This window comes from Dendrobium catenatum, unplaced genomic scaffold, assembly GCF_001605985.2.
Source record: "Dendrobium catenatum unplaced genomic scaffold, ASM160598v2 fragScaff_scaffold_158, whole genome shotgun sequence".
Classification (NCBI taxonomy): Eukaryota; Viridiplantae; Streptophyta; class Magnoliopsida; order Asparagales; family Orchidaceae; genus Dendrobium; species Dendrobium catenatum.
Window position 1 is genome coordinate 50,713 of NW_021318620.1, and position 10,146 is coordinate 60,858.

Below are 10,146 nucleotides of genomic sequence, written 5' to 3' on the forward strand. Positions count from 1 at the left end.
CTTTTCCAGTAATATACTACTTTATCTTAGAACAAATCATCAAATTCACAATTGGCGTAATATTTTGTTATTTTTTGACATTTTTGTCATTATTCATAATTTTAAATTGCTTTACTTTTATAATTTTTTAGGCTTACGCCTAGCCTCGCTTAGCCAAAACGCCTCGATTCCTGATTTTGCCTTTTAAAACGTTGCAGACTAGTAAAATTATTTCAGAACAAGACACTACAATTCTTCAATCACTCAAATCAACTAGAAAATTCTTGTTGGGGATGGCACGAAGCTAGTTGCAAATCTATAGCACACAAGGAGCTAGTGCATATTTTGTTAAAGAATGTCACATGCCAGACTTGAATAGGTGCCTTATACCTAGGAACTATAAAACATACCACTTTGCTAAGTGTCTAAAAAATCAATCACTTCTCCAAAAAATGTTAAGTCAAGAAAATGCTGCTTGAACAGATACATTGATTTGAGTGAAAAATCACACCCGAAGTGGCTTTATCATGACTTCTAAAAGATAAAAGCATGGTGTGAGGTTCTCATTGATCAAACCTTAGTAATTGAAATGCACCAAACGATATAATTCCAAAGCAACAATTAGTAGTGTAGCATCCTAAGAGAGGGCTCAAGCTGCATGCCTTTATATGGAAGAATCACTCAGGAATATATATGGCATTAGCCATAACGAGCGTACAAATATTGAACTATAATAACACCACATGGCATTTCATTATAAGCCTATCTCAACAAATCCATAATGCAAGTTTATCATGGTACAAATCGAGATTTTTAAAAGCGCACTTTGCCTATGAACACCAAGATAGGGCTAATTTTCTTATTTCTCCTTCAATAATAAAGCAAGACACAATTGATCTACTATTAGAGAGGTAGATCAGCTATCCCACAAAACCTAGACACCGCTAGGAACTCACAAACACTAGAAAAATAAACTCAGCAATATCATAGTACCTAAACTTAATCAAAACTCCCCCTTAAATAGCCTTAACCACAATAACACAAATAGAACCTTCCTAAACCATTAAAAATGATTTAAAACCCTTCCTAAATAATTAAACATATTTTAGGAAACCTTCCTAAATAGCATAAACACAATTAGGAATCTTTCCTAAATAGCTCCCTCATGATTAGGAACCTTCCTAAATAATTTTTCCTTGATTTGAAACATTCCTAAATAATTTCTCCTTAATTAGGACTTTCCTAAATAGCTCCCCTTAATTATTCCTTACATAATGAATAATAGCTCCCCTAGGCCCCACAAGGTGGGCCACCCCTTGCGTATCAATATATTTTTTATAGGGTTTTATGAGAATATTTTTAGTGCATTTTTAATAATATAACTTTTGAATGTTTGAAGCCCATTGGTTAAGATGATGGGGTTTGCATATGATGATAAGACGTCAACTATGGGTCATATGCATGATGCAATGGACAAAGTAACTAATGCAATTAGTGATGTGCATTCGAAGGAGATCAAAAGAAGCATGAGAAATTTTTTCGTTTCACAGACGAGAGATGGGAGGTGTTAATTGCTATAGCCATTACATCAAACTGACTACTATTTGAACTGGGAGTTTTTTAACAAAAATAAGTCTATAAAATAATCAAATGAACAATTGATGGAAAGCTTATATGCAATTATTGGCATGGTAGCGAGAGACCAAAATGAGAGAATGACCATAAATAAAGAACTCTTTATTTACAACTAAGTTGGTGGTCTATTTGAAATTTAGTTTGCTATCCGCAATAGAGATAAGAAACTTTCAAGTATATATAATTGAAACTTCCATATAATTTTAAGTTTTTTATTGATTAAATTTTTTTAATGTGGTATTGTAATTTTAATGCATTAGAGTGGTGGAAGATTGATTTTAATGCAGTAGAGTGGTGGAAAATTTTAATGCAGTATTATAATTTTAAGTTTTTTATTAATTTTAATGCAGTAGAGTGGTGGAAAATTTTATAATTGACTTGCAGTGCTACTAGGAGTGAGAGACACTATAGTGTCTTTAAGCATGTGAAAATTTATAAAATTTGAATATATTAAATAATTCGCATGTCATTATAACAATTTTCCACAAATTCGCACATAAGAGAAACTGAGTGAATCAAAAACATTTAGATGATATAGTGTTCATCTAGTACAATACAACTTTTAAAAAAATAAAGATTAAATTTGAGAGATGTTATTGATCCAATTAATTAGGATTGTATTGATTGAAGTTGTGAGTAACTAGTTGGGGAAATTGAGGTGTTAATGAGCAACAATTTGGTGATGAAGAGCTACCTTGGTGACAAATTGAAGAGGCATGAAAATAAATTAATCGAAGGTGCTCTGTAAGATTTAATAGATCAAAAACAAGATGAAGTTCATCCATAAAGAGGGAAAGTTCATCTTGACCAGCATCCACTTCTATTGTTATTATTATTCAAGAAAGAGAACATAACGTTGACTCACAATAAGAGAAAGAAGAAGATTTTGAAGATGAAACAAAAATCTACTTGAAGGAGATATAGATTATGTGAATAAGACAGATATGTTAACTAACGAATTCTCTTTAGCTTACTTTATAAAACCTCAAACTTTATGCACTCAAATTTAGCTTTCTCTATAAATTAAATATGTTTTATGCAATCTTGAAGTTTATAATTTTTATATCAAACTAATACACTAATTTTAAACTTTTAATCAATTGTTAACTCGTATGCATAATAAAATTTGCCAAAAATTTCAATTTGCATCTTCAATTTAAAAGTTTGTTTTCAAATTAGGTATGTAAATCACAATTCTTTTTGGATTTTATCACAAGTTTAAAGTCATTAATTAAATACTTCATGCTTTACATGGGCTATTGAAGGAATCATTATAATTGTTGGGAATTATATTTAATGTGATTTATATACATGATGTATAAGTTATGACTTATGAGCCCCCCTGGTTAGTAAAAATGTTGCACCTCTCTTTGCGCTTTGCACATTGAAGCAAAAAGAAATTCATGTGCATCGCATTGCACTTAGCACTTCAAAACACAATTACAAATCCAATCATATTGTTGTTCATCTTTAATAGTGGACATAATGATAATATTTGCTATTTCAAATGTTTATGAGTGCAATTTAGACTCTAGCTATTAAACATTAAGCCGTCATGTATACTGAGTAAATCAACAGTATAATTATGCTTTTGCTTGCATCATATCGCAAAAGAAAGCTAGAGCCTAGTCTAGCCATTTGAACCAAAAAAAGCAAGGCAAGACCAAATAATAGTAAAGAACAAATCATGAAAAGAGCCTGTTTAGAAATGGTGATAATTGACATGACTTTTTTAGTTTAAATAAGTGATGAAGGTGTTGTATTATTAGACTTCATCAAAATAATCAGTTTTTAATATGAAAAATCAAATACTTCAAAGGTTTCATAAACTTTTTGTCATAAGTTGTTGGACAATAGGTAATGAATTAGTGAAAGAACGTTATTACTAACTATAATAACTAGTGAACAAATTGGCTAGTAAAAAACCTGATCACAAAAGGATTCAAATCTAGGGGTTAAACAGGTGAAATTAATAACCAGTATTTTGGGATTATAAAAATAATAATGTGGTACTCAACAGAAAGACTAAGCATAATTCTCATAATACGAAAGGGCATGTTTTATATCTGTAATTGATTTAACTTAAGAAAAAGAAAACCTCAATACCACAACAAATCAATAACACATGTCAATTAGAAAGATAAATTCATCATCTCTTCTGCAACTTGCTAACATAGAAAACCTTAAGACTAAGATTTAACATCTACTGACACTCAGAATCACCCAACTCAATCTATAATCACTTCAAAATTAAGCCAAGTTACAGTTCAGCATCCATACCTGTGCTGCGCCGGTTCATCACAATAAATTGAAATCTAGGCTGGGTATTTCTGCAACGATACAACAAAAATTAATTACTTCCAATAAGAGAAACCTCAATGCATCAAATTAGAAATCAAAAACTCCTTCTCGTTAGATAAAACTCCCAAAACATAAGAAACACACAGAAACAAAGGGTAAAAGAAAACAACAACAATAATCAATTAGTTTTAGCTTCGAAGAATACGATAAGCCCAAAAGAATTATTCAAGGAAAATAATAAACAATCAACAGATCTAGCTACCTCTTTACAACAAATAGAGAGCCTTCCACGTCCTTCCGACTCTGCAACAAAATATTTCAATCAGAGTATCGAAATGAAATCCCTCGCTCCAAAGGGAAGACAAGGGAACGAAATAGTTCATATTGCGTACCCATCGATTCTGCTCTATGCTGAATTCGTAGAAAGTAACGTGTGCGGCAGTCATTAAGATCTCCTCTACATAGGGATCGATCCTCTGAAGCACAGTCAGATTAAGCACCTTGGTGCTCTGCTGATCCAAATTCGGCATCAGCTTCGACATCTCCGCGGCAAATCGCTCGCACTAAAAGCCCTAACTCCGCTCAATTAACTAATTTCCCGGTTTGCCTTCTAGCGCGCCTGAGGGTTCGGGGTTCGCGGACTCGGCGGACGGACGACGGGAGAAGCGAAGTGGTATGCGAGAATTTTATTCCCGAGAGGATGGCCCTGATCCACCGCGCAACGTTACACTATTTATTATTGCTTCGTTTGGAACGGTTTTCTCTTCTTAAATCAGCTTTTTAATTAAAAATTTTAAATTTTGTAATTAGAAAACTGTCCTAAAAAAAAGGAAAAAAAATAAGAAAACCGTTTCAAATAAAATCTTAGACTTCTTAGGCTTCTTTTAAGACAACTTTATTTCTACTTCGGAAAGCAAAGATTTCTTTTGGAATGACTTTCTTACTGCTTCTTAAAATAGAACACCGTTTTAAGAAATAGTAATAAAATCGTCCCAAATGAAGTCTTAGTTTATGACGACTAATTTGATTAACAAGGCCTTCTATGAAATAATATTTAAAATTTTGATTAACACTGTTTTGCTCTGAAAATAATATAAAGGAGAGTTAGGTAGACTATCAAAGTGTGTGTTAATATATTTATTAAAATATTCAGATGAATTATATTTGGATCTTCTTTGAATTATGATCGAATATAGTTCAAGATGTCAATACTATGCTATTTGATTTTTATTCAAACAATGTTTAAAAACGGTCATATATTAATTAAGCCGGCGATTTAACTTTGTATATAATGTATAATTATGTCTTCAAATATAGCTTAATTGCACATTGGGTATAGTCAACCCTAGTTCGATCATTATTCGATCAATATTTAAACTTATTCGGACGTGATTCAATAAATTTCGATCCATATTCTAAGAACATAGAAGTTATAAACTGATGAAGTGTTTTTTTATGGGGAAGTCATCAATATTTTTATGTTGTATGGAGGAGAATGGAATGACTAAAACAACATTAGCAAATGATTATAGAAATAAAGAAATATTTCATTTAACGATCTCATTAATCTTATATTTAAAGTGATAAATGTTGATAAAATATGAAATTATAGGTGATATATCACTCTTGTGAAGCACCATCAATTCCAACAACTTAGCTACTTACGGATTATGATTTTGATTTTTGTTCGATATGTGTCATTGCTGCTCCTACAAAGATTTTAACTATAATTATTTGTGTTAAAATCATATGCATTAAGACTTCTCTTAATTGATAGTCAATTTACTTTCACTATACAACAACAACAACATCATCAAGACTTTGTCTCACTACGTGGGGTTGGCTACATGAATCATTTTTCTCCATTGTGTTTTGTTAAAAGTCACATTCTCCTTTAAATCTAATATGAAAAGATCATTTCTAATATTTTATAACCAAGTATGTTTATGTCTATCTCTATCTTTCTTAACATAAGTCAAATCTAATACCTCTATTTTCCTTACCAGGTCATCAGAAGGCCGACATTTTATGTGACGAAATCATCTAAGACGACTCTCTCTAATCATATCTTCCACTAGCTACTCCAACCTTTTTATGTATATGCTCATTTCGTATCATATATCTAAGAGTAAAGTCACTCATCCACCTGAGCATTCTCATCTCTGCAACACTTAATTTAGTATTATGCTTTTCTTTTAATGGCCAACATTCGGCCCCATAAGGCATTACAGGTCTCACCACCATCCAATAGAATTTTCCCTTAAGTTTGAAGGGGACTTTTCTATCACACAACAATCCCAATGCATTCCTCCACTTCAACCATCCAACTTGAATTCTGATGATAATATCTCCATCTATTTCACCATCACTCTGAACAATAAATCCAATATATCTAAAATATGTAATGCTAAAATTTCTCTATAATGTCCAAAATTTTAAACTTATAACGCTTAAATTTTAATCAATATGACAATTCACTTCTTGTTTACTTTGAATAGAATAATCTTTTCAACTTTAATTTTGCTCATAATGAGTGAAGCATTTAGAGAATGAGAAAGCAATAAATAATCTGATTTAAGTATAAATCCATTTAGATGCACCACACTTGATGCTTGTATGTCTCTCTTGAAATGTTCATAATCAACATAATTCATATTTATTTATTTTGTATTAGTTAGGTTACACAAGTAATGCAAAAAGTCAAAATCAAGATGGAAGAGTATGTTCCACTTTCGAGATGGCCTAATCGATTTAAAGATTTTCATCGATAAATAATATAATTAGAGGAAAATAATATATATATGCAATGAACATCAAAAGTTAGAGGGTATCTATACAAAATTGAAAAGATAAATCAATCTGAGTTGAGCCATTAGATATCTATGTGATGACAAAGCTGAGATAAAGAAATAGGATGACAAATCAAAAATGAAAAGAGAAATCATCCCTTATGAAGTCGGTTGATATCTATAGCATATGATAGTGAAATATGCAACGATGACAAGAGGACAACCGTTAAATTGGTGAACTTGTATGGAATTCTTATATTTTGTGTATGTTGATCTTCTTTGCTATTTTATATTCTTTTTTATCCTCAATGATTGAACTAGAGACCCACATATATTCATCTTTTAAACTTTTATGCTGGAGAACCATATTTTTTTTTTTTTCTTTATGCACTAAAAAGGCCTATATATAACATCCATCTATACTAGATAAAACCAAATAATTAATACTTGTCCAAATTAAATTAGGAGGGCCCAACCAACATTTTAAATTGTAGTTCTAATAATTCCATACACTTCACAAACATAATACAAGGCAATTAAAAAAAACCAATAACATACTCATTTCCACTTCTCTCACAAAACAAAGAGAATAAAGATTAAAACTACATCACAATTTAGAAAGGAAAAAAAATGGATCACAATATCCTCGCCATTTTTTCATCCGTGTAAATCTTAGGTTTCGTTTGGGACGGCTTTCTTACTGCTTCTTAAAGTAATTTTTTCAGTACAAAAATTAAAACTTTTGTGCTAAAAAACTACTTTAAGAAGCAATAAGAAATCCGTCCCAAACGAAGCATTAAAACCGCTCGAATTGCTTTGAGATGAGCACAATACATATTTTAATCAATAATATATATATTGCACTCATCTTAAAACAAATCCAAAGATTTTTAGATTCATACTAACTTACCAAACTTTGATGGGTACATTCTAATCCATTTTTTGTCCCCTTCAAAACATCACAACATACAATAATAGGTCACATAAAGCAGAAGAAGCACTAAGGAACTTCATGGATAAAAGCCAAGTAGCCTGCTAATGCCTTCGCAGAGCAAGAGCAGATAGGGCAACCATCAGTATTAGTATCACTGTACCAACAAAGGAAGCTATTACTGCTCCACTGGATTGCTGGCAGAAGTCCTGAAACCTTATACAGAAAGCAATCCAGTTGGCCTTTGAATTCCCAGTATGCGCCAAGTAGACAATAGCTGAAGCAGCTGAAGCTCCAGCCATTGTTAAAGCTACAGCTAGCTGCAATTTTAGTACAAGATAAGATAGTTAAGTAGTTTTTTATGATGTTAGAACTCATTACAGGAATTTGTGGTAGAATTCAAGAAGAATGATAAAAAGAGGAGATCTAATAAAATATAGAAGTTAAATATCATGTTTTAAATCATTTGGTTTGCCATCATAGCACAAATATGTAGGAGAAGCTTGTGAGATAATTTTTTTTTCTTTTTTAAGAGAGTTTTCAAAATAATCTCCAACTATTTTTCTATGGTTATTTTAGTCATAAAGTATCATATTTCTCTAAATTAATCTCTTGAATGTATAAAATTGATCTCAAATAGTCCCATCGGCGGGATTTGATCGAGGTTTAGCTACAAAATTGAACCTGATTTAATCCATCCACGGTATAAAATTGTCCCAAATTTAGTCCACAAGAGACCATTTGTGCTCAACTTTACGATGAATTATTCTGTGCGGACACGGGATGGGAGAACCGTCCTGTGTTCTTTGTCTACAGTAAAAACTTTTATTGTAGCAGTTACGCTTTTACTGTAGCAAAGATAAATCTGAACGGTTCTCTTTATCCGATGTCTGCACATAATAAATTTCCAACTTTACATGGTAGATGGACTGAGATTGAAAATTGCAATATTCTAGCACCAAATTGGATTTTTTTACTTCTGTGTGTTTTAAAAGAAGCTCACAACATCAAATGTGAGGAGGAAGAGCCTTGGACAACTGAACAATGGCTTGATGATGCAAATAATGGAGAAAGGAATAGAGAAAACAAGATATCCTGCAGCAATACCATCAGCAACCACGAAAAACCTGCACCAAAACCTCAGTACATGTGCTAAAATCCATTAAGAAATATCAAGCATTGAGGAGAAATGATTACAACACATACGTCAAAGAAGGAAAATCAGCAAAGTTGGCATAGAACTGATAGTCCTTAGTGAAGAACGGAAGCATCTCATTATCAGTTCCCATAGAGACTGCCGCTGCAACAAAAGCTGAGATTGCAAGCAGCCTCAGGAAGAAGTCGAAGACGGCCAAGCCTCTCTTCCATCCTCCAGGCGTCTTCATGTCTCTCCTCAGCTTTGTTAAGAGAAATCTGTATGGTGGAACAGTCTCTTTGGTTCTTGTATCAGTTTTTCCATCAGCAATGTTGATTGAGGTGGAAGGAGCGGTGGCTTCAGTTGAGTTCATGGCTTGAGGATTTTGGTTTGAGAGGGATGGAAGGATTGGAGATGGCTTAGTTTGTTGAGGGATTTGGAGGAAGAGGAAGGAGTTATATGGAGGAGAAGGAAGAGAGAGGGATCAGTGCGTTGGGTGATTAGAAGGGATGGTGGTGCAGCTTAGGAAGCAGATGTGGGGGTTTGGTTGTAAACCAATCCATTCTGTTGAATAATAAAGTGATTAAGGCCTTATTTGTGGAACAATTATTACGTCCTCTGACCGGACGTAGAGCTATGTTCGGCCGCCAATAACATGTCGCCACGTGCTCTTACTCTTTACCGCGCGGCCCGACGACTTGACACGGAGCGGAACCCGGGAATGCTATGTTCGCGATTTTCTCGGTATTGCTCGGTATTTGCTAGGTATTGCTTTGCAAAAATGAGAAATACCGCTCTGTGAAGACCAATGCCATGCAAATACCAAGTTGTACCGAGTTTTTTTACAACTCGGGATTTGCTCGGTATTGCTAGGGATTTGCACAATATTGCTAGGGATTTGCTCGGTATTGTTAGAAAACACTCGGTACAACTCGGTCAATATAAATGTCATAGTGAGAAGTCATAGAGAATTATGATTTTGTAATTAGATTATTTTAAGAAGGATTAGAAAGAGGGCAAATTTTTAAAAGAAGCAGATTTCATAAAAGTTTTAGAGATAGGAGCAGGAAAAAAAATAAATTTAAAAGGGAGCATATAAGTGAACAGAAATCACGTTTTATAAGAAAACGCAAAGCAGGATTTCGTTTTCTGAAGAAAACGCCAGGGTGCTTTGCATTTTCTATGCAAACGCAAATTTTTTACATAAAATAAAATATATTTACTATTCAGAAGAATTACAATTTTTTTTATTAAATATCATAAGAGAGAACAATAATGACCAATGTCGATGTTCTGAGTGATTTAAAAGAAATAATAAAATATTCAAAAATTATTGACTATTTTAAAATAATTTAATTCAATTTTGAAGTTAATAA

General features: G+C 32.7%; 2 protein-coding genes across 3 annotated transcripts in view; both read right to left on the reverse strand.

Annotated features, from left to right (window-relative positions):
- Positions 1-4,647, reverse strand: part of LOC110109056 (mRNA-decapping enzyme-like protein) — a 36,913-nt gene extending 32,266 nt beyond the window's left edge. The window contains exons 1-3 of one of the 2 annotated variants that reach the window (XM_028692837.1): positions 4,308-4,647; positions 4,178-4,218; positions 3,895-3,944 (exon numbers count right to left, since the gene is read on the reverse strand). In XM_028692837.1, coding sequence (XP_028548670.1) covers positions 3,895-3,944; positions 4,178-4,218; positions 4,308-4,457 — 241 coding nt within the window. In that variant the 5' untranslated portion in view covers positions 4,458-4,647. The remainder of the gene's footprint in view (positions 1-3,894; positions 3,945-4,177; positions 4,219-4,307) is intronic. The other variant, XM_028692838.1, reaches the window with a different exon arrangement.
- Positions 4,648-7,739: 3,092 nt separating this feature from the next.
- Positions 7,740-9,143, reverse strand: LOC110102706 (casparian strip membrane protein 2-like). Its single transcript, XM_020831152.2, has 3 exons — positions 8,842-9,143; positions 8,639-8,762; positions 7,740-7,955 (listed from the first exon to the last, which is right to left on the reverse strand). Exons 1-3 carry the CDS (start codon positions 9,141-9,143, stop codon positions 7,740-7,742), a joined length of 642 nt encoding a protein of 213 aa, XP_020686811.1.
- Positions 9,144-10,146: the final 1,003 nt, after the last annotated feature.

Bases quoted from the DNA above. Each gene is read 5' to 3' on its own strand.
- LOC110102706 (XM_020831152.2), bottom strand. From the start codon at position 9,143: ATGAACTCAACTGAAGCCACCGCTCCTTCCACCTCAATCAACATTGCT. The intron at 8,763-8,841 runs GTATGTGTTGTA...GTTTTGGTGCAG, and splicing joins GCTGATTTTCCTTCTTTGAC to GTTTTTCGTGGTTGCTGATG. The intron at 7,956-8,638 runs GTGAGCTTCTTT...CTAAAATTGCAG, and splicing joins TCCTCCTCACATTTGATGTT to CTAGCTGTAGCTTTAACAAT.